General features: G+C 26.4%; 3 protein-coding genes and 1 long non-coding RNA gene across 9 annotated transcripts; 3 read left to right on the top strand and 1 right to left on the bottom strand.

Moving 5' to 3' along the window:
- Positions 1 to 1,519: 1,519 nt before the first annotated feature.
- LOC135922198 (uncharacterized) lies at positions 1,520 to 1,886 on the top strand. The gene is made up of 2 exons (XR_010570777.1): positions 1,520 to 1,595; positions 1,679 to 1,886. It is a non-coding gene; the product is annotated as an uncharacterized LOC135922198 (long non-coding RNA).
- A 9,831-nt stretch (positions 1,887 to 11,717) lies between these two features.
- LOC135931151 (THAP domain-containing protein 1-like) lies at positions 11,718 to 15,715 on the bottom strand. Of its 6 annotated transcripts, XM_065468054.1 has the most exons (14): positions 15,645 to 15,715; positions 15,517 to 15,587; positions 15,263 to 15,461; positions 14,909 to 15,004; positions 14,771 to 14,845; positions 14,608 to 14,676; positions 14,443 to 14,511; positions 14,278 to 14,346; positions 13,766 to 14,218; positions 13,181 to 13,723; positions 13,023 to 13,136; positions 12,857 to 12,981; positions 12,572 to 12,822; positions 11,718 to 12,516 (listed from the first exon to the last, which is right to left on the bottom strand). In XM_065468054.1, the coding sequence occupies exons 2-9, from the start codon at positions 15,579 to 15,581 to the stop codon at positions 13,961 to 13,963; spliced, it is 900 nt and encodes a 299-aa protein (XP_065324126.1). In that variant the 5' UTR covers positions 15,582 to 15,587; positions 15,645 to 15,715; the 3' UTR covers positions 11,718 to 12,516; positions 12,572 to 12,822; positions 12,857 to 12,981; positions 13,023 to 13,136; positions 13,181 to 13,723; positions 13,766 to 13,960. The 6 variants fall into 6 exon arrangements, with proteins under 6 accessions (XP_065324126.1, XP_065324127.1, XP_065324128.1 ...); XM_065468055.1 differs by lacking the exon at positions 14,278 to 14,346; XM_065468056.1 differs by lacking the exon at positions 14,608 to 14,676.
- A 1,824-nt stretch (positions 15,716 to 17,539) lies between these two features.
- Positions 17,540 to 21,580, top strand: LOC135931086 (uncharacterized). Its single transcript, XM_065467955.1, has 6 exons — positions 17,540 to 17,587; positions 17,631 to 17,798; positions 17,856 to 17,888; positions 17,938 to 18,087; positions 18,198 to 18,347; positions 18,467 to 21,580. The coding sequence occupies exons 2-6, from the start codon at positions 17,669 to 17,671 to the stop codon at positions 19,216 to 19,218; spliced, it is 1,215 nt and encodes a 404-aa protein (XP_065324027.1). The 5' UTR covers positions 17,540 to 17,587; positions 17,631 to 17,668; the 3' UTR covers positions 19,219 to 21,580.
- Positions 19,351 to 19,950, top strand: LOC135927335 (uncharacterized). Its single transcript, XM_065463305.1, has one exon. The coding sequence runs from the start codon at positions 19,351 to 19,353 to the stop codon at positions 19,948 to 19,950; it is 600 nt and encodes a 199-aa protein (XP_065319377.1).
- Positions 21,581 to 23,692: the final 2,112 nt, after the last annotated feature.

Genomic DNA, 23,692 nt, shown 5'->3' with positions numbered 1-23,692 from the left:
AAAAAATACCCCAGTAAAATAACCCACGTATTACTAATTTTCGTAAAAATTATTTGCTATAGTAATAAATATAATTTGATAAAATTTACAATAAGATCTGTCTATTTAATTGAAAAATCATTATGTATATTAAAATTTAATAATTTAGAATAATAATTATATCGGTTGACATCAAATAAAGGTGAAAATCGCCCTCATAAAATCTAATCTGGAAGGTTTTGCACCCTATCACGGTATTCCTCGCAAAGTTTCTTTAACCGAATCTGGGTATTATAACTCTGCGATTTTGTTTTGGTGTCCAACTACCTACACGCCATCGTTCAAGTTTGGTTTCATCGGCAGCAACCTCGCATTTCATTTTATTATTCAATACCCAAATTGATGAGCGTTTATTTCCAACCAGATATGAAAAATGATGATCCCAACCTTCGCATTGATTATTTGTGGGTTCTTCATCAGATACGGTGCTCTCATTCACGTTCCAAGTTTCTGGAGAAAATCGAGGCCCAATTCGACATGTCTGGGATTGAGAATTGCTTCTTGTGACCTCCCGTGACTCCATTGATGTAATATTTATCGAAATATTCAAGAATATCTTTACCAGTGGTTATGCCATTGCATTGCCCATATCACATAAAGGAACAAATGCTAAGCCGTCCCTCATGCTACAAAAGAAGCCTAGGGCTTCGTCGGTTCTGTATTGGCTTTCCAGACCTAGCTTTTGTAGTTTTCTATGGGTGACAGAAATGGTAAATCATCCTCTGATTATAATATGATCCCCTAATTGGAAAAACAAATATAAATAATTTAACTTATTAATGATCATACCAATGACAGTTTTAACCTCGCTCATAGTAAATTTTTCGAAATCCATGTACATATATAATGGATCAGGGAATAAATCCCTTTCTTGACATTTAGATAATATTATTTCGAATATTTTTTCGTAAGATTTTGATTTTGGGGGTGGGGGGGGGGGGGGGTACTGATATATAATTGCAGAATTTTTTTGGGGACATAAAATTTCCACCCATATTAATATAATATGCCATGAGCACTCACTTATAAATTTATTTATCAAAATTAATTATTGCTAGGTTATACTAAAAAAAATTAAATGAAAATTGAGAAGATAATAAATTGATCTGAAAAATAAAGATTAAAATAGAAAATAAATGACCAATCCCTCCACCGTCTCTCTCTCCCATTGTTATTTAAAATTTGTAGCAATAGCAAGATTTTTTGTTTCTTTAAATTATTTCAATTAAAAATGTATTATTTATATATTTATTCTTAAATTTCATAGATTATAGCGCCTCGATGGCACCAGTAAGTTTTTTTTAAATATTTTTTAAAAAAAAATTCTTATTTTAATAAATGGTTCAGTCTCAAGGCTACACCCTTACTAAAAATTTCATAATTTAGCAAGCATAAAAAAATATTCGATTTAAATTATGATCAAAAAAAATTTTTTTTATTATTTACTCGGTATCGGTCCGATCCAATGACATATAATATACCTAGACTGACGATTCATTCATTAAAATGCATTTTTAAGCGTCGTTAAAAGCAAATCAGCTGGACCCGCCATTTTGGTAACAGATATCATTATTAAAATTTTAAACGAGAGCCTAATTTATTACTATATCTGAAATTTTTCCTATGATACTTAACAAAGAATTTAAATCCACATCCATCTGCATTAATGGTACCATCAAGGATCCTATCCCACAAATATTCCAAGGCTATTCTTCCAAGAAGATATATATTTAGCAGACCAAATTCAAATAATTTAAAATTATATGACTAAATTATTAAAATTTATATTTTAAACATTTTTTTATACATAGAATATAAAGTATCTAATAAAGTTCCCTTACTTATCATTTGTTTTTCTTAAGACACAATATAATTGTTTTTAGTTTCTATTCTATTCTTAAAATATCTAATAAGGTAGATATATTTAAATCATTGCTTAAATTTATGTTTATCTTAATATGAGACTTTACTTGCACTTTTAATATTTCGAATCATACAAGGGGATAAACTGAATCATCAGGATTTTTATTATAAATATTCCGTATCGTCCCGTAGTCTCGAATTATTATTAACTTTATACGTTTTGTCGCTTTACGAAAAGGTGAAAAAAGGTGAAATTGAATTTACAAGCTAAATACCATTTTTCAATAATCAACCCAGCATAATACTTTGAGTTTATATAAATAGGAAGTATAAAGGTAACCAATTTTTTTTAAACTATTAATTAAATATGACAAGGTGATATTTTATACTATTATAATTACTTAATTATATTTATATAGATGGCTATGCCTAATCACTTTTAAAAAGTTTATTGAGATTTAGATTAAAAAAAAATAATGATGATATATTCAAAAAAAGTTTGCTATATATATTGACAATGTAATTTATATAAATTGATTAAAAATAAAAAATTGAACATTAGTTTGTTAAGTAAATTGATTTATAAAATATAAAATTTTAATATTAGTTTATAAACAATTTGATTTAAAATATAAAAGTTGTTTTTTTAACAAAAAGAAAGAAACTGATTTATAAAATATTAGTTTACAAACAAATTGATTTAAAATATAAAAGTTGTTTTTAACAAAAAGAAATTTTAAGTTACGCCATAAATGGCTTAAGGATAAAAAAAAATAATTTTTTAAAGTTAATATTATTTAACATTTCACACTTTTTTTTTTTAATTTTTTTTATTTGCCCTCTGTCTATAATTTAGTTGTATGTCATTCTTGCTCGTTAACCCCTTCGTTGATCTTTTGTACGTTTTATCTATTTAGTTCCACACACAAAATAACTAATTTTGTTTTAATATAAGGAAGAGAGAAAAAAAATTTATTATCAAATTTAATTCATTATAAAATTTTCAAATTTTCTAGGCAACACAGTATTTCTAACTGGTCTTTGATTCTGATCATTTATTTGTACGTTTTGGTTTCTTGTTTCATCACCTCTCCTTCTAAAATTCAATGTATAAGGTGATGCATTATTATTAACATTCGCTTTAAAAACTGTTGCACCATTAGAAGAAAGTTCTACATTAGTTGATCTTCTTTTTATTTGGTCCAAGTGTCTTTTTATAATTTTGTTCCCAGTATCTATATCATACAACAAATTTCCGTTTTTGCGCATTATTGTACCTTTTTCCCAATTATTATCTTTAAAAGTTTTATACCATATGCTGTCTCCTATTTCTATATCCCTATCTATTGATATCTTGCGATTTAGTATATGATGTCTTTCATCCCTCGGTTTTATCAACTCCCATTTTGTCCTAATCATTCTGGAGAACATTACTTCGCTTGGTATTTTGTTGGTCGTTGCGTTGGGTGTATTACGATAATTAAAAAGAAACTTTTCTAGAGCTATGTCTACGTCTATTTTATTATTATTTTCCATATTCCTTTTCATATTCATTTTCATTGATCTAATCATACGCTCACATTGGCCATTGGACTGTTGGTGGTGAGGTGCGGTGAGCAAGTGTTCGATTTCATGATCTTCACAAAATTTCTTGAATAATTTACTGGTAAAGTTAGTTCCATTATCACTGACTATTCTATTAGGTATACCAAATAAACTTATTATTTTCATCAATTCTTTAATCGTTGATTCCGTAGTTGTGTTTCTCATTCTCCTAATAATAGGAAATTTGCTGAAGGCGTCAACACATACCATAAAATTATTATCTTTGAACTCTGCAAAGTCTATGTGTACGCGCTCGAATACTTTCGTTGCTGTTTCCCATGGGTTTTGAATATTATGAGGATTGTCTGCGTATTTATTGCAAGCATCGCAATTCTTTACCTCCTGATCTATTTCTGTATTTAAACCAGGCCACCACAGATACTCTCTCGCTAATGATTTTGTTTTTCCAGCACCGAGATGCCCATTATGCAACTCTTGCAAAATCTCTTTTCTCATACTTTTCGGTATTATGATCCTATTCTCTTTAAAAAGGCAACCTTTGATTAAACTCAATTCCAATACCATATTTTTATACGTTTTGTTCTTTATCTGCTCATGATTCCTTATATCATTAATTACTTCCATTAGTTCTTGATCAATATTAGTTTCTTTAACTATTCTTTTAAAATTTATTGGTGTGTCCCAAAAATTGTCATCAATTATTTCGTCATCTAACTTTTGTACCATCTCTTCTGTATTCATTAGTGGTAATCTGGACAAACAGTCTGGTACAATATTTCGTTTCCCGGGTCTGTGAACTATCGTAAAGTCATGTGCTCCCATAGCCAAGTTCCATTTTTGGAGTCGCATTGATATGGAAGAATTGTCCTTGAGTCCCTTCGTAAATATATACACGAGTGGCTTGTGGTCGGTAATTATTACAAATCTTGTGCCTATTAAATACTCCTGGAATTTTTTAACCGCGTAAATTACCGACAAAGCTTCTCTTTCGATATTGGTATAATTTAACTCTGATTTCAATAGTGCTCTTGACGCGAAAGCGATGGGTTTTTCTTTGCCATCACCCTCAATATGAAATAAAACTGCGCCTAACCCTTTCTTTGAAGCATCAGTTGCAATGCCCACTGGTAGATCCGGGTTATAAAAATTTAACGTAGGCGGAGTGCTTATGAGTTTTTTTAGGTAATCAAAGCTTTCTTGATGTGTACTATCCCATGACCACTTGTCTTTATTTACTATTTTGTATAAGGGATCGGCGATGTCAGCAAAATTGCACAGAAATTTTCGATAATAGCTCGCCATCCCCAAAAAAGTTGCCAACTCTTCTTTTGTCTTAGGTTCCGGCATATTAGAAATAGCCTTTATTTTATCTGCGTTCGGATGGATTCCATTGTCGTCTATATCGTGACCTAGAAACCGTAGTTTTTTTTTAAGAAATATACTCTTAGTGAAGTTTGGTGTAAGCCCATACTTTGATATTTTGTCAAGTACCATTTTTATGTTGTTCACGTGAGCTTCATCATCCTCCCCAGTAATCAATAAGTCATCAATATAAAACACGACGTCTTTCATGTTCCCGAAAATGTTATCCATGGTTTGTTGGAATATTGCTGACGAAGTTTTTAATCCAAACGGAAGTCTTGTAAACCTGAAATAGCCTTTATGAGTTGAAATAGTGAGAAATTCTCTTGATTCTTTGTGTATTGGAACTTGAAGAAATGCATTTTTAAAGTCGATCTTTGTAAATTTCTTGCCTTTCGATAACTTTGCCATAAGGTCATTAATGCGTGGAATTGGGTACTTGAAATTCTCTAACGCAGGATTAATAGTATTCTTGAAGTCAACACATAGCCGAATTGAACCATCGCTCTTGACAACAGGAGTGAGAGGACTGGCCCATCTTACCTCTTCAACAGGTTCGATTATTTTGTCGCTTATCCACTTCTGTAGTTCTTTTGTAACCAATTCCATTCTAGAATAAGGTACACGCCTGGGAGGTATGATTTTCGGTGTAGCACCTTGTTTTAGATGTAGTTTGATATAATTGCGTAGTATTGGTTTCTTGCTAAGTTTTGACTCGCATTGTTTGATCAGTTCTTGAATAGTATTGTCATAATCTTCTTCGACTAAGTTTACAAATCTATCTAGTATATTTCTAAAGACTGCTATCCAGGTCCTTCCTAACAGTGCAATCTTATCACTCTGGACTACATAAGCAGTTAAGATTTGACTTTTGTCTTCGAATTTTGCCTTGACTTTGGTAGTTCCTAAAACATTTATTGTGTTTCCATCATAACCAGTTAATTTAATATCTGATTTATTTAAGATTTTTACTCCAATCTTTTTCGCGATATGAATCGGTAGAATACTATACTTTGACCCGGTGTCGATCTGCATCAAAATAGGCATCTCATTCAAATATACCGTGACCTTGTAAGCATCGTTAGCTGTGTAATTATTATCGGTATCCATATTGTTTATGTCTAAATTGTATAAATTATATTCTTTTCTTTCTAGTTTGTCATTATCATCTTCTTTTATCTCTTCTATATTAACAGTGTTTACTTTATTTGTATATCGTGATTGATTATTGTCGTTGTTATGATATTTATAATTGCATACTTGATTAGTTCCTCGATTCCCAATATTATGATTATCATTATATCTTTGAATACATCTTGAATCGTTATAATGTCTGTTATATCTGTAATTGTAATCATTATTAAATCTATTATTATTATAGTCATTTTTAATATAACTAGTTCTATTATCAAATCTCGAAGAATTATTGTACGATCCTGGATAGTTTGCTCTGACGTTGTAATAATTCGCGTTATAATTCTGATATCTAGGGTTGTAATTATTTACTTGGTAACTGGGGTTATAATTATTTCCTTGATAAATATTTCTTTGAAAGTCATGGCCTCTTGCTGTCCATCGTTGTCTGTTATCGTAATTAGATTGTAAATTTCGTCGTTCATCATGGTCTCCATATCTCACCAATTGTTTATTTTCTTCTGTTTTCCTGCCTCTTTGCCTTTCTATATGTTTCACGGTTGTATCATTTTCTGTTTTTTCGTTTAAAGAAATATTTTCAACTTTAGCAATTATATTTTCTTTTAATTCTAACTCTTCAAAATCATCTCTTAAAGTAAGAACTTCTTCTAATGTAATGTTTTCTTTTAATGTAATTTTCTGCCTAATATTTTTGCTGATTGACGAAATTTTTACTTTTTCAATAACTCTACTATCACTTAGCAAACATTCATTTTTTAAAATGCATAATCTACTTACCCAATCGATGTAACTTTCGTTTTTACCTTGTACAGCTGCATTAAATAATAATAAGTTGGAACTTGTAGATTTCCTCGGGTGTAATAACCTGAATTTTTCAATCAATATCGATGGATTGATGAAGTCGGTAGGTGAACATATCGATTTAAGCTTGATGTATACCTCATCTGGTAATCTTCTTGTAAAGGAACCCGCTTTTTCGATGTCCGATATCTGATTGTCCTTGAAGATGTCTTCAAATCTACTCAAAAAAAGATCGCCATTGCCTGCGTATATTGGAAATTCAATAATTATATTAACATTATTATTGGGAATCTGTTTCATATTTATTTATTTATTTACGACTTCCTCGAATAAGTAGCGGAACTGCCACCATAAAAAGTTTATTGAGATTTAGATTAAAAAATAATAATGATGATATATTCAAAAAAAGTTTGCTATATATATTGACAATGTAATTTATATAAATTGATTAAAAATAAAAAATTGAACATTAGTTTGTTAAGTAAATTGATTTATAAAATATAAAATTTAATATTAGTTTATAAACAATTTGATTTAAAATATAAAAGTTGTTTTTTTAACAAAAAGAAAGAAACTGATTTATAAAATATTAGTTTACAAACAAATTGATTTAAAATATAAAAGTTGTTTTTAACAAAAAGAAATTTTAAGTTACGCCATAAATGGCTTAAGGATAAAAAAAAATAATTTTTTAAAGTTAATATTATTTAACAACTTTAAAAAGCATAAAGACTATAATAGCTTTACTGCTTACTTTACATGCACAAATAAACCATGCCTTGGACGCTGGATTGTTAAGAACAATTTATTTACCATGTCCAAAGAGTGCACGAGTATATTAATTATAGATAAATTTTATATTAATATATTATAGATGCAATCTGCCTTCAAAAAAATTATTTTTCTGTAGGATGCCAAAGTAAAACCTATTTATATCATCCTTTAACATTATTTACCTCTTTATTAAAGCTTCCATTTCATATGCAAGTATTGGATGTCAAAGTAATACATTAATTTTATCTTATTTACAAAATAAATACAATATATTTATTATATCAATTATAAAGCTATTCAAGATGATATTCCTATTCTCACCAAAGAAGCTGTTGTCAGTGAAAACAATTATGCATCAATTCCATGTAAATATAATATGATTAATACATTTACTATATCAATTATAAAGCTATTCAAGATGATATTCCTATTCTAACCCAAGAAGCTGTTGTCAGTGAAATCAATTATGCATCAATTCCATGCATATATAATATGATTAATTCATTTACTATATCAATTATAAAGCTATTCAAGATGATATTCCTATTCTAACCCAAGAAGCTGTTGTCAGTGAAATCAATTATGCATCAATTCCATGTAAAATTCAATATAAATAATATTCATTATATCAATTTAATTGCAATGACATTCAAAATTTATTTTCTTTTTAAATAAATCAATCACCATTCAATTTTCAAGATTTATTTTTTTTAAAAAAATCAATTTATAAATTAATAAAATCAAAATATAATAATGACTTTTTATATTCTAATAAGTATTTGTATATTAATGATAAATTAATATATTATAAATGCCATACAAAACATTGTAAAGGGAGGGGGATTTTAAATACTTATTTTATAATGACACAAAAGCATATTGATCATAATGATGAAGAAATATATAATACACTCATCACGATCAATATGCTTAAAACAGAACTTCTGTTAAATAAAAATATTAGTATTAGAAAGACATACAGAAAGGTTATGAGAGACAGAAAACTCGATCCTTTCTGTATGCAAAACCCCAAAACGTTACCTACCTTTTTATCAGTTAAATCCATTATGGGACGTGTTATTCAATTAACACGACCCCCCCTTCCCCTTTCAAATGGTGATATTATATTAACCCAACAGCACACAATTACCATGACTGGAACTAATTTTTTAGTTCATAGTTGTGATGATAAAAAATTGTTAATATTTTCTACAAGATCTCTTCTTTCACGCCTTTGTTTGGCTGAAAAAATTTTTTTGGATGGAACTTTCTATTCCTCCCCTAAATTATTTTATCAATTTTATACTATTAATATTTTAATTAACCATACCTTAATTGTATGTGTTTATATATTATTACCTATAAATACAAAAATACTTATATAAATATGTTTAATTTATTAAAAAATTATTGTTTAACTTTAGGTTTAAATTTTTCCCCAAAATATGCCACCATTGATTTTGAAATTGGCGTATATTTAGCCTTAAAGAATGTTTTTCCAAACATTCTTGTCAAAGGCTGTTATTTCCATTTTTGTCAATGTATCGTTAGGCGCATTCAGCAATGTGGTCTGACCATGATAAATATACAAAATAATGATGTAAAAAAATTTTTCCGTATAATTATGGCTATTCCGTTTTTATTAGAGCGGGATGTGCCATATATTATGAATGAACTAAAAATACAAGCTGATTCTTTTGGGTTGTATTCTATATACAACTTTTTAGATTATTTTGAAAATACTTGGATTAATAGTAATGCAAGATTTAACTACCAAATGTGGAATACATTTGATGTTAGAGGTGAAAGGACAAATAATTATGTCGAAGGTTTCCACAGATCTTTGAAAGAATATTTTCCTTACTCTCATCCTGACATTTATCTTTTTATTATAAAAATTATAGAACAGGACATGGACCTTAAATTATTACAATTAGATGATGGAAGGAAAGTTACAGAGAGAAGAAAAATATATTACAAAATAGACGATAAAATTAGGGAAAATATATTTCTTTATTGTGGGTATATATATACTCCTATGGAATATTTAGAAAAAATATCAAGATATTTATATTCAAAAAAATCTAATCACATTTAAGTTTTTTTAAAACTACAATGTCTACTTTTGCCATATATTCTTTTTTCACGATTTTTCCTCCGTCATGTAATTATATTAATTGTTCAATAATTTTCATGTTGTCAATAAAATAACAGCTATTAGTCTAAGTATTTATATTTTAGTCGGGTCATACAGAAGTGGTATAAGCCAATTACAATATTTATGGTCGTTCTTACATTTATAGCCTAATTTTATATTGTATTTATCCACAATTTTTGTGATTTTTTATTTATTTATTAAGTTATGTATTGCATTTATGCGCATTTTTTATCCAATTATTTTTTTCTGTATTTAACGTTATTCGAATATTTATACTAAATGATACCCTTATAAATAATGTATTATAAGATTATATATTTATTTGTGAAATTAATATTATTTAATAAAATAAAAATATATCCTTTAATGCTAATAAATGTGTAACATTGCAATAAGTATTAATCCAACGACAAAAAATTTATTCAGGGATTTCCTTCTAAGTTAGGTAACTTATATATACTAATAGAATCTCAAAAAAATTAATAGATATGAGGAAATCTGATGATTATATAAATAAGTATAAATCCAACGATAAAAAAGTTATTCAGGGATTTCCTACTAAGTTAGGTAACTTATATATACTAATAGAATCTCAAAAAAATTAAAAGATGTGAGGAAATCTGATGATTATATAAATAAGTATAAATCCAACGATAAAAAATTTATCTAGGGATTTCTTAGTAAGTTAAGTAATTAATATATACCAATTAATCATAAAGCAATATATTATATAAACCAATAATATTTCTATATCTAAATATATTATAAATAATTATAATTAAATTTATATATGATGAAATTATATTCAATATATAATTAAATTAATATATAAAATATATTATAGTAACTATGTTAATAATATTAACTATTATATTAAATTTAAATATATTGTTTACATTATATTAAATACTACAAACAATCATATATTTAATTATTTTATATATCAATTAATTAAATATTTAAATATATTGATTACATTATATTAAATTTTTTATATATCAATTAATTAATTAATATTTAAATTGTATTATTTACTTTATTAAATTACAAATTTCTAATAATTTGTTATTAATTTTATATTAATTTAAATTATAAAATCTGTCTCATTTGTAATAGCCGATTGAAATTTATTGGCGGCCATGTTTTAATTTTATATTTTAAAATCTCTCGCTTCAACCTTTAGGGGCCATATTGGTCGCCATTTTAGCTTATTTGTCTTTTTGATACTTTTTAATATTCGAGACAGCGGGCCCAAATCTTTAAAATCTCTCGCTTCAACCTTTAGGGGCCATATTGGTCGCCATTTTAGCTTATTTGTCTTTTTGATATTTTTTAATATTCGTGACAGCGGGCCCAAATCAAATATTCATATTGTTTGGCTTAAACATCTAAACATAAGTTAATTTTTAAAGAATTCTAGCTAAAAATTTACATTATGATATTAATAAAAAAGTAATATATAACTTAGAAATCCAGAATGGCATCCTCTCCAATATTTTTCTTAAATAATAAATGTAAAGTTCTCTCAATTTTAAAGTTGTGATCCTGAATCTTAAAAATAGAGGTATTTCTTTTTTTTTAAATATAAAGTTAATGTTTAATCTTCAGATTCTCAATAATATATATATTATAAAAAATATGTTATATTATTAAAGAAATACAATATGAATTTAATATTTTAATCAGTTGTGCTAATTGGATCATATTGATTTAATAGATTAGGATAAATTATGTATTGCAAATAAAAAATTATTTTTTAAATTAAAACATTTCTAAGACTTCAGATAAATTTAGCTTAATCTTACCTATTTATTTTTTGAAGAATTTCATAACTTAATATTATGAGATTATTAATCTTATGATGAAAATCAATAATTGTTTATTATAAATTAATAAATAGAAATAATATTCATGAATTACAAAAAGGATTTATAGATATTATTTATATTTAAATATATATAGTTACAATATATATCTAATATCATTTAAATTAAAAAAGATTATATAGATATATTTATTGTCCTTTAAATAGAATGGTTTTGGTCAGCTTCTGACGAATGTTGGTATTTTCATTTTTATTTTGTTTATCTGCAAAATGATAAAATCTTATGTTTATGTAACGTTCAACTATTAATCTAATTAATTTTTGATAATGGCTAGATGTTTCTTCTTGATCTAGCATGTGATCAACCAGATTATCAAAAATATTTATTTCTATCACTTTTGAAATCACAAAAGATACTATTCGTTTAAATATACAAGGCCTATTAATTTGATTATTATGTTCAAATGTACGGAAACCACTTTCAGCATATTGGCATAATCTAGATACATCTCTGGAAGGAATTATTAATCCCTGATTGTTTTTAATTTTAATTAAATTATAGCTCTCTTGATCTTTACAATTTTTAACAATCATTGCAGAAATACATATATAACACTTTACCTTATTTTCGGATATAAGTTTACGTGTTATATATTCTGATATATAAGTTGCGATGTTATCAACGAATGGCGATAATTTTTGGATACCTGGAACATCTATAAAAGAAAAATCTATAGCTTGTATATTGTCATCATCATTATCATTATCTTGATAATCTCCACAAAAAAGATTTGTATTATCAAGTGGAATACAATTACCTGTGCATAAGGCTCCCAACTTTGCTATCATAACGCCTCTTATAGCTGATCGTAATTGATAGGCAGAAGGGTTATTATTAAAACCTCTTCTGCTTCGTAAACAGCTAAAGAGGAGCTCTAGATGATCTTGAGATGTTTTGTAGGTTAAAAGATATCTAAAATATGAAAAGCAATAAATATACAAAATATATATAATGCTAAATAAAATACTTGAGTTTGGGGTTAGGTCCTAATAATAATTCCCTCCCAATTCCCAAAATGCTTTTCATTGACAAGATTAAGCCTATAATGCAGACTTTTTTTTTGATCTATAAACGTATTTTCCACTTTCAAACTTTAAGGATTTTAAAGTTGTAATCCACATCTCAAAAAAATTTTCATAATAAGAAAGTGAATTTGTAGTTAGTGGTTTTTTAAACCCTTTAGCAACTATGTTCCGTGTATTTAAAAAGTCAAACATTCTATAAAAATATTATTTAAAATATATTTTAATACTGATCAATCATTTTAATAAAGTCAACTGTGCTCTCACAATTTTCAAACCCATCAATCTTTAGCTCTTGTGCCAAAAGAATACCTTTTGCCACTGAGCTACTAAAAACTTGTACAGCAAGTTTAACCTTTAAAAAAAATATAAGTATTGTAGTATTTTTAATTGTACTTTCATTTTTTGTTTGTGATAGTCAATATGAGATTTATTAATTTTATTAGCAGCACGAAGTCCTTCTTTATCTTGTAAATTGTGAAGATTAGCTATATATTTCCAATTTATTATCTATTAATTTATAAAAATATATATTTTTATAGTAATTTAATTACTGATCCATTATTATAAATTAAAATTTTTTTATCACCGAGAAGATTTCTCAACAACTTAATCATGTGGCATACGTCCAACATAATGTAGACTTTTTCATCAAAATTTAATGGGTGAGTAAAATAGGGTATACATAGATCAGGATCTATAGATGCACCAAGTAGTTGGTACATTTTTATATTAGCCGCCAAACCATCACATACTATAACTTTACAGGAAGTGCCTGTATCATGTAATAAATGAAGAGCATTAGTGACTATATTAGCAAGCAAATCTCCAGTAGTATTTGATACTAAGAAGTATCCTATGGGAATTTTCCATGTACCATTAAGACATGTTGCCATAAGAAAAAGAGCCTGTTTGGCTTTAGGAAGAGAATCAGATGGTTTGATTTCATTGCCAATCAACATATCCATGGTACTCCTTTTTGTCCCATTGTACAATATGACGAATGGACATTTCATCAAGGCTTAATGTGGTGAATAATTTTACTTTCGAATCAGATTGAAATCTTTTAATTCTATCAAAAGAAGCATCGAGAAAACCTAAAATCAAATTATTAATATTTTAATTTATAAAATATAAACCTGGCCTTATTTTAATTTGTTGGCTCCAGGTTCTCAATGTAGATTCTGATGGTAGGCAAAATTGATCCCTTAAGTATTTATATGCTTTTGGAGAATAAAAATGAACAGTGGAGGCAAACTGTTTCATTTCTTGTGAAAATTTTAATCTCCGTGGATTTTTTATGCCTCCACTGTGTAATTGGGTTTTGATAAAAGCTAAAGGGATGCCTGTAAAATTTTTTCCAATTGATCCTCCCCTTCACCACATATTAAATTTTTATTCTTCAATTGTTTAATAATTGATTTTAAATCGATAATCTTCTTATTTCTTATAGTTTCCCTCTTATAAGAGGCACTCATTTTTTTTCTTAATTTTAAAATATATTTATCTTGATATTTGATCTTTCTTGATAAGAATGATAAATTGGCTGTATATATATGATCATTGGCTATTGTTTGTGAAGCATATTTTCTCTTAATTAAAATATAGACAAATAAAAAATCTCACAAGAATTTTAATAAATAGGGCTTACATGACTAGCAGGTTTCTCCAAATCTACATTTTCAAGAATATTAATAGTGTCAATTGTTTTTGAAACATTCTTATAAAAATATGTTTTATAATATAAATATTGTAATAAATATTAAAATATAGACAAATAATAAATCTCACAAGAATTTTAATAAATAGGGCTTACATGACTAGCAGGTTTCTCCAAATCTACATCTTCAAGAATATTAATAGTGTCAATTGTTTTTGAAACATTCTTATAAAAATATGTTTTATAATATAAATATTGTAATAAATATTAAAATATAGACAAATAATAAATCTCACAAGAATTTTAATAAATAGGGCTTACATGACTAGCAGGTTTCTCCAAATCTACATCTTCAAGAATATTAATAGTGTCAATTGTTTTTGAAACATTCTTATAAAAATATGTTTTATAATATAAATATTGTAATAAATTAAAATATAGACAAATAATAAATCTCACAAGAATTTTAATAAATAGGGCTTACATGACTAGCAGGTTTCTCCAAATCTACATCTTCAAGAATATTTAAAGTGTCACTTGTTTTTGGAAAATATTTTCTCTAAAAAAATATTTTTTTTAAATAAAAAGGTTATTATTATTTTTTGAAGTAATATTATTTAACCTTTCTGGTAAAGGTATAGTTATTAGCAGCATAGTTATGATCAATTTTTTTTATAGAGTTTGATATTGTAATAGTATTATTCAGATTATTTGTTATCTTTGAAGAATATTTCATAATAAATATATATATGAATATTTTATCATCTTTGGAAATAAGATATTATGTTTTTCGACATAAAGGGAACTCATTTAAAAAAATATTAACATTAGTGTAAAAAGTGATATTTTTTATTTAAAACTTAAAACACTCTTATAAGGAGATCAAAGTTTTTGAGTACTTAATCCTATATGTTTTACCTCCTAATGACTATGTCTCATGGGTTAGGAAAATAAAATATTTATATTATAATCATACATCCTGAAGAGGAATGGGTATTTTGAAAATGGTAGGTATAGATCCTTCCTTTAAACTTCGTAGCCCTGTAACAGATGGAATAAAACTATCAATGGTGAAATGATCACCACATATTTTGGAATATTTAGTGGGGTTGAAGTTTTTTCTATTGATTGCCTTTAACCATTTTGATAATAAGATATGATTCTTTAGAGGGAATCTGGAGATAAATTTAATATTCAAATATTCTTTATACATATAAATAATAAATCTACCTATGAAAAGATTTTCTATCATTACTAGATTTTGAATTGCAAGATATTGCACAACAAAAACTCATCTAATTCTTACATAAATGAAAAACAAACCATTAACAAATATCAATCATAAATTATTAATATACTTGGAAAATATGAGTGGCAAATATCTTCAAATATTGAAAAATCTTTTTAAAATAACATATTTACAAATAACATCAATCTTAATCATAAAATTAGGATAATATATATTTGTTTTTTTAATTCCAAAAAATTAGAAAATATATAGCAGCTTTTTACATGAGAATAATTACTTATAGGTTACCAAAATGGCGTCCCCAGCTGATTTGTATTGATGTACACTTTTAATGAATGAATCGTCAGTCTAGGTATTATTATATGTCATTGGTCCGATCCGTTTGTCTGTCTTTTGTCATTATACCATTTCGCTTCAAAATTTCGAAATATTTCCTAGAAAAAGTCTTTACTTCAATATTGAATTTGTGTTTATCTCCTTAAAGGAAAAGGTAATTGTTTTAATTAAAATTTTTACATATTAATATTTTAAAGTATTTACTTCAATACTGTTATTGTGGCAATCTCATTTACATCAATATTGTATATCTGTTTATCTCCTTAAAGGAAAAGGTAATTGTTTTAATTAAAATTTTTACATATTAATATTTTAAAGTATTTACTTCAATACTGTTATTTTGGCAATCTCATTTACATCAATATTGTATATCTGTTTATCTCCTTAAAGGAAAAGGTAATTGTTTTAATTAAAATTTTTACATATTAATATTTTAAAGTATTTACTTCAATACTGTTATTGTGACAATCTCATTTACATCAATATTGTATATCTGTTTATCTCCTTAAAGGAAAAGGTAATTGTTTTAATTAAAATTTTTACATATTAATATTTTAAAGTATTTACTTCAATACTGTTATTTTGGCAATCTCATTTACATCAATATTGTATATCTGTTTATCTCCTTAAAGAAGGTAATTGTTTTAATTAAAATTTTTACATATTAATATTTTAAAGTATTTACTTCAATACTGTTATTGTGGCAATCTCATTTACATCAATATTGTATATCTGTTTATCTCCTTAAAGGAAAAGGTAATTGTTTTAATTAAAATTTTTACATATTAATATTTTAAAGTATTTACTTCAATACTGTTATTTTGGCAATCTCATTTACATCAATATTGTATATCTGTTTATCTCCTTAAAGGAAAAGGTAATTGTTTTAATTAAAATTTTTACATATTAATATTTTAAAGTATTTACTTCAATACTGTTATTGTGACAATCTCATTTACATCAATATTGTATATCTGTTTATCTCCTTAAAGGAAAAGGTAATTGTTTTAATTAAAATTTTTACATATTAATATTTTAAAGTATTTACTTCAATACTGTTATTTTGGCAATCTCATTTACATCAATATTGTATATCTGTTTATCTCCTTAAAGAAGGTAATTGTTTTAATTAAAATTTTTACATATTAATATTTTAAAGTATTTACTTCAATACTGTTATTGTGGCAATCTCATTTACATCAATATTGTATATCTGTTTATCTCCTTAAAGGAAAAGGTAATTGTTTTAATTAAAATTTTTACATATTAATATTTTAAAGTATTTACTTCAATACTGTTATTTTGGCAATCTCATTTACATCAATATTGTATATCTGTTTATCTCCTTAAAAGGTAATTGTTTTAATTAAAATTTTTACATATTAATATTTTAAAGTATTTACTTCAATACTGTTATTGTGGCAATCTCATTTACATCAATATTGTATATCTGTTTATCTCCTTAAAGGAAAAGGTAATTGTTTTAATTAAAATTTTTACATATTAATATTTTAAAGTATTTACTTCAATACTGTTATTGTGGCAATCTCATTTACATCAATATTGTATATCTGTTTATCCCCTTAAAGGAAAAGGTAATTGTTTTAATTAAAATTTTTACATATTAATATTTTAAAGTATTTACTTCAATACTGTTATTGTAGCAATCTCATTTACATCAATATTGTATATCTGTTTATCTCCTTAAAGGAAAAGGTAATTGTTTTAATTAAAATTTTTACATATTAATATTTTAAAGTATTTACTTCAATACTGTTATTGTGGCAATCTTAAATAATGATACCAACTTCATACCGAAAGTCCAAATATTATAAATGTAAAATTTATTATATTTGTACTTCTCCAACCTGCCATGGTAGAGGATTTACATTAAATAATGTATTTACTCTGACAGCAGAATGCAATGGTAAATTATTTAATCTGCAAGATTTTAATATACAAGATGTAATTTATTATTTTCTAGATATTTGCAAGTACTTGACTGCAAGAAGAGGAAGTATTTTACAATATAATATGAAAATCAAATTAGTATATTTTTCCTTAAGTATCATTGGGAAGAAATGAAGATAATGTGACTTCTGTGAATATTCATGAACAAGAAGATGGAAGTGCTGTGGGGATTTCTGGGATCCTTGAAGAAGGTCCGGAGTCGATATCCTTGATGATCAATCCTATTCGAGAAGATGCTGATTTTGGTTAATCAAAATTTTTTAATATATTTTCTTTTTAATTTTATCATAGTTAATCAAAATTTTGTTAGTATATTATTTTATCATAATTAATCAAAAATATATTTTTCCTTAAGAATCGATAAGTAGAAATGAAGAGATTGTGACTTCTGTGATTAATCATGAACAAGAAGATGGAGGTGCTGTGGGGATTTCTGGGATCCTTGAAGAAGGTCCGGAGTCGATATCCTCGATGATCAATCCTATTCGAGAAGATGCTGATTTTGGTTAATCAAAATTTTTTAATATATTTTCTTTTTAATTTTATCATAGTTAATCAAAATTTTGTTAGTATATTTTCTTTTTAATTTTATCATAATTAATCAAAAATATATTTTTCCTTAAGAATCGATGGGTAGAAATGAAGAGATTGTGACTTCTGTGATTAATCATGAACAAGATGATGGAGAGGATGATCTCCATGTTTTACCATTTTTGGACGAAAGTTTTATAGATGAAGAAGTTGTAATCGATATCTCCATTTCAGCTGATAGCTCTGTAACTTTACCAATATCAGTTAATAACATTCAATTCTCATATTTAAATGTAGAACAGCCATATAATTTTATTCTTTCCCAAAAAAAACGTAATTTGTTATATTCAAATAAATTTCTATATGTTCATCATAAGTTTGGAATTTTATTTAAATGTAGACTAAGTCATTGTACGGCAAGAGGTACATTATTAAATATGCAGTTTACATTGACACATATTCACAACCATCCTTCTGAATCTGAGGAAGAGCATTATGCAATTTTAGTAACTATGAATAAACTTAAAGAACAAATTCGAGCGTACCCCTATCAAAGCAAACGTAAAACATATAATCAAGTTATGCGTATTAGAAAAATGGATCCTCTCGTTCAACTCTATTCTAATGCTCTACCAACATTTCTATCTGTCAAAACTATTATGAATCGTGTTATTAAATCATTGAGACCACCTTTGCCTCTTATAAATTCTGATATCCGATTATACGGGGATTATAAATTAACACTTGATAATAAGACTATTTTAATTTGTAATGAAAATAATGAATTATTAATATTTTCTACACATGAACTACTTGAAAGTCTCTGTAATGCCGACCAAATTTAGATGGACGGCACATTTTTTTCGTGTCCTATATTATTTAAGCAATTATACACTATTCATATAATGATTAATCATACAATAATTCCTTGCGCATATATATTATTGCCAAATAAAAATAAAGAAACGTATCTAAAAATGTTGAATCTTTTAAAAAACTATTGCCGATCTATAGGTTTTTCCTTTTCTCCTTCTAAAGCACTTATAGATTTCGAAATGGGAGCACTTACAGCACTCGAAGAAATTTTTCCAACCATTTCTGTCAAGGGATGCTACTTTCATTATTGTCAATGTATTTTAAGACGAATACAGGGTAATAGGTTGACAGCATATAGTCGTCTTAATCCTGATTTTAAGAGATTTTATCGCAGACTAATGGCGATACCTTTCTTAACCGAAATCGACATACCATTGGTACTGTCAGAATTAAATAATGAAGTAGAGGCCTTTAATTTAGATCCAATAAGAGATCTCTTTACATACTTTAAAAGTACTTGGATTAACCCAAACGCTAAATTTAAATATAAGATGTGGAACATGTATGATGTTCAAGGTGTTAGAACAAATAACCATGTTGAGGGATTTCATCGTTCTTTAAAAGAGTATATAACATATTCTCATCCTAATTTATATCTTTTTATTGATATATTAAAACAAATACAACAAGATATGGATATAAAATTTATCCAATTGCGTAATGGGAAAAAAGTTACCGAAAGAAAAAAAAATACTGTATAATAGACGAGAAAATCAGACAAGAAACATTTTTATATTACACTACTTATACACCAATGCAGAATTTAGATAAAATATCAAGATATTTAATATCGAAAAAAAATAATGATATACCTGCTGACTAGATTATTTTTCATTTAATTTTTTTTTTCGATATTAAATATCTTATCCAAGATATGCGAAAATAAAGATTTTAATTCACAGAAATATCTTCGTAGAATATTTGATTTTTTGACTTTCTAAATACTACTAAGGTGTATAGGTAGTGTAATATAAAAATATTTCTTGTCTATTTTGCAGTATTTTTTTTTCTCTCGGTAACTTTTTTCCCATTTATTTGTTTTAACATATCAATAAAAATATATAAATTAGGATAAGTAACAATAAGTAATATACACTTATAGAACGATGAAATCCTTCAACATGGTTATTTGTTCTTACACCTTGAACATCATACATGTTCCACATCTTATATTTAAATTTAGCGTTTGGGTTAATCCAAGTACTTTTAAAGTATGTAAAGAGATCTCTTATGGGATCTAAATTAAAGGCCTCTACTTCATTATTTAATTCTGACAATACCAATGGTATGTCGATTTCGGTTAAGAAAGGTATCGCCATTAGTCTGCGATAAAATCTCTTAAAATCAGGATTAAGAATTCTATAAGCTGTCAACCTATTACCCTGTATTCGTTTTAAAATACATTGACCATAATGAAAATAGCAGGTTGGAAATATTTATTCGAGTTTGTAAGTACTCTCATTTAAAAATCTATAATGGCTTGGAGAAAAGAAAATACCTATAGATCGACAATGGTTATTTTTAGAATTCTTTATTTTTATTTGGCAATAATATATACGCGCAAAGAATTATTGTATGAATAGTGTATAATTGCTTAAATAATATAGGACACGAAAAAAATGTGCCGCCCATCAAAATTTGGTCGGCATTACAGAGACTTTCAAGTAGTTCATGTGTAGAAAATATTAATAATTTATTATTTTCATTACAAATTAAAAAAAGTCTTATTATCAAGTATTAATTTATAATCGGATATCAGAATTTATGAAAGGCAAAGGTGGTCTCAATGATTTAATAACACGATTCATAATAGTTTTGACAGATAGAAATGTTGGTAGAGCATTAGAATAGAGTTGAACGAGAGGATCCATTTTTCTAATACGCATAACTTGATTATATGTTTTGATAGTTGTAAGCTCTAATTTGTTCTTTAAGTTTATTCATAGTTACTAAAATATAATTCTCTTCTTAATATTCATCAGGCTGGTTGTGAATATGTGTCAATGTAAACTTCATATTTAATAATATTCCGATAATAGTTTTCACAGAAAGAAATGTTGTTATAGCATTGAAATGGAGTTGAACACTTTTGCTTAGATAAAGTATGTTAGATATTAACTTGCATATTCACATTCAACAGATTCAATTGTTATGCATATATTTTTATTAAAAATCGTAAAAAACGTTAAATTATAAAGGTTGAAATTATTATTTTTGGGGAAAAGTAAAATTATATGACTTGAATCGATATTTACATTGTGGATGTATGTTGTTTTATTTGTGAGGAAAAGATTGGTGAAATCGATTACATCTTTTTCATCCATAAAATTTTTGTCTAGTTTTTTTCAATATGTAATAGTTCGACAATTAATATTTACATTACAAATAGAATCTGAATGTCATATTATTTATAATTAAATATTATATTTTATTATAGGATATTTGTAGCTTTTTAATTTTTTGTCATATAAATTGAGAATTTTTGAAAATATATTTTAAAATAAAACTTTATTATTCATATTTTTTGTATCATGTCTAAATATATGGAAGGAGATAATTTATAAAAGAAATGTAGAATATAAATATAATCATTATTATATTCATAAATCAATTTCACATTTTTAACTTAAAATAATCGATTAATTAATTATTAGACTTTTCACATGTCTTGGTCAATAATAGGTATAAAAATTATAAAATCTGATTACTTTAAAAAATATAGACTTAGAATTTAAATAAATATGTAATTGAAACTTACCTAATCTTAACAATTTAATAGATTAGAAATAATTAAACACTTTTGATTTAGATTTTATTAAAAAATAATTACTTGTGATTTGCTGGATAATGTTAACTTTTCAAAATTTAGTTATCCACAGTTAAAGATCTTGATAAATATATGCACATTTCACTATCAATGTAAAGTTTAACATAGCTTCGAATCTGAAGGGTTCAGAAATTTAAAATGGTTTGGTTGGATATTTTCAGAAGACAAAGCCTAAAGACCTAGAATACAATAGAAATGACAATTTATTACAAATAAGTAACATGGACTTAAAACATAAACACCACAATAAATTTTAAATATATGCGTAGTTAAGGATTCCATCTGGTAATATCTATAATCAGTGTCTACATGGCCGGGGTGGGTAGGAGACATAGCCTCCAAATTATTCAACCCTAGAACTCGAGGGCAATGCAATATTAAATTTAATATATATTTTTTTATATAAGTAAAATCATCAAAATTTTTCATTCGATTATTTTTAGATTTAAAAAAATGCGTCTAAAAGATTTTCAATAATATTATTCCAAAAAAATCATCGATAGTTGGTGTCTTTTTTGATGTGTCTAAAATTATAATAATAATAGTTAAAATTATACCTAAAACGAATTATTTGTTATAAGATATTCTATTTGATTAGATTCGTATTTTACGAATACGAATAACACAATTTCGATTGAAAAATTCTAATAGGAAAATATATTATTCGATCGAATAATTCGAGATTATTCGATTAAAATAATTTATTAATAATATATTATTAGTAGGAATTATTTACAATTATTCCTATTTAATAAAATTTCCTAGGAAAAATGAAGAAACATTTTATATTTCTAAATGTTGTTAACGGCTGTTTTTATTCGAATAATTCATAATACAAAATTAACCTCCGAAAATTGTTTTATGATGGACGAAGAAAGTATTTATTTATATGTAATTTATAACTCATATACAATTTTAAATAACTAGCTATCCCGTTAAGAATGACGGGCGAACCAGATATTTTTTCTTTAAAAATTTGTTGTTGGTAGTGTTGTTAAAACGCCGCGAGTCGCGACCCCGACCCAAAGCTCGGGTCGTTTTATTCGACTCCGACTCAATGTTTGGGTCGTTTTTTTCGACTTTGACCCGAGTTCAAGCCGAAAAAAACGACTTCGACCCAAAATATGGGTCGTTTTTTTCGACTTCGACCCAAGCCCAAGCCGAAAAAAACGACCTCGACCCAAAATATGGGTCGTTTTTTACGACTCCGACTCAAAATTTGGGTTGTATTTTTCGACTCAAACTTGAAATTTGGGTCGTATTTTTCGACTCAAACTTGAAGTTAGGGTCGTATTTTTCGACTCCAACTTGAAGTTTAGATCGTATTTTTCGACTCCAACTCAAAGTTTGGGTCGTTTTTCTGACTCAGACTCAAACATCGGGTCGTTTTATTCAATCCGACCCAAAATATGGATCGTTTTTTTTAAAGACGCCTTAAAGTTATGGTTGCTTTTTTTCACCTAACCAAATATCTAGATCATTTTTTTCGACCAAAAGTCAAATAACATTTAGTAGATATTAATATTATAGGCGGGAAAGTTTCTTAAAGCTTCTTTAAATTATAACGCTCTGATTTAACTATTCCATCTTAGTTATTTTTTAAAATTTTTAGGTAA

Source organism: Gordionus sp. m RMFG-2023, chromosome 1 (genome assembly GCF_954871325.1).
Source record: "Gordionus sp. m RMFG-2023 chromosome 1, tfGorSpeb1-WG-v2, whole genome shotgun sequence".
Lineage (NCBI taxonomy): Eukaryota > Metazoa > Nematomorpha > Gordioida > Chordodea > Parachordodidae > Gordionus > Gordionus sp. m RMFG-2023.
This window is presented reverse-complemented; position numbering and strand designations above follow the sequence as displayed.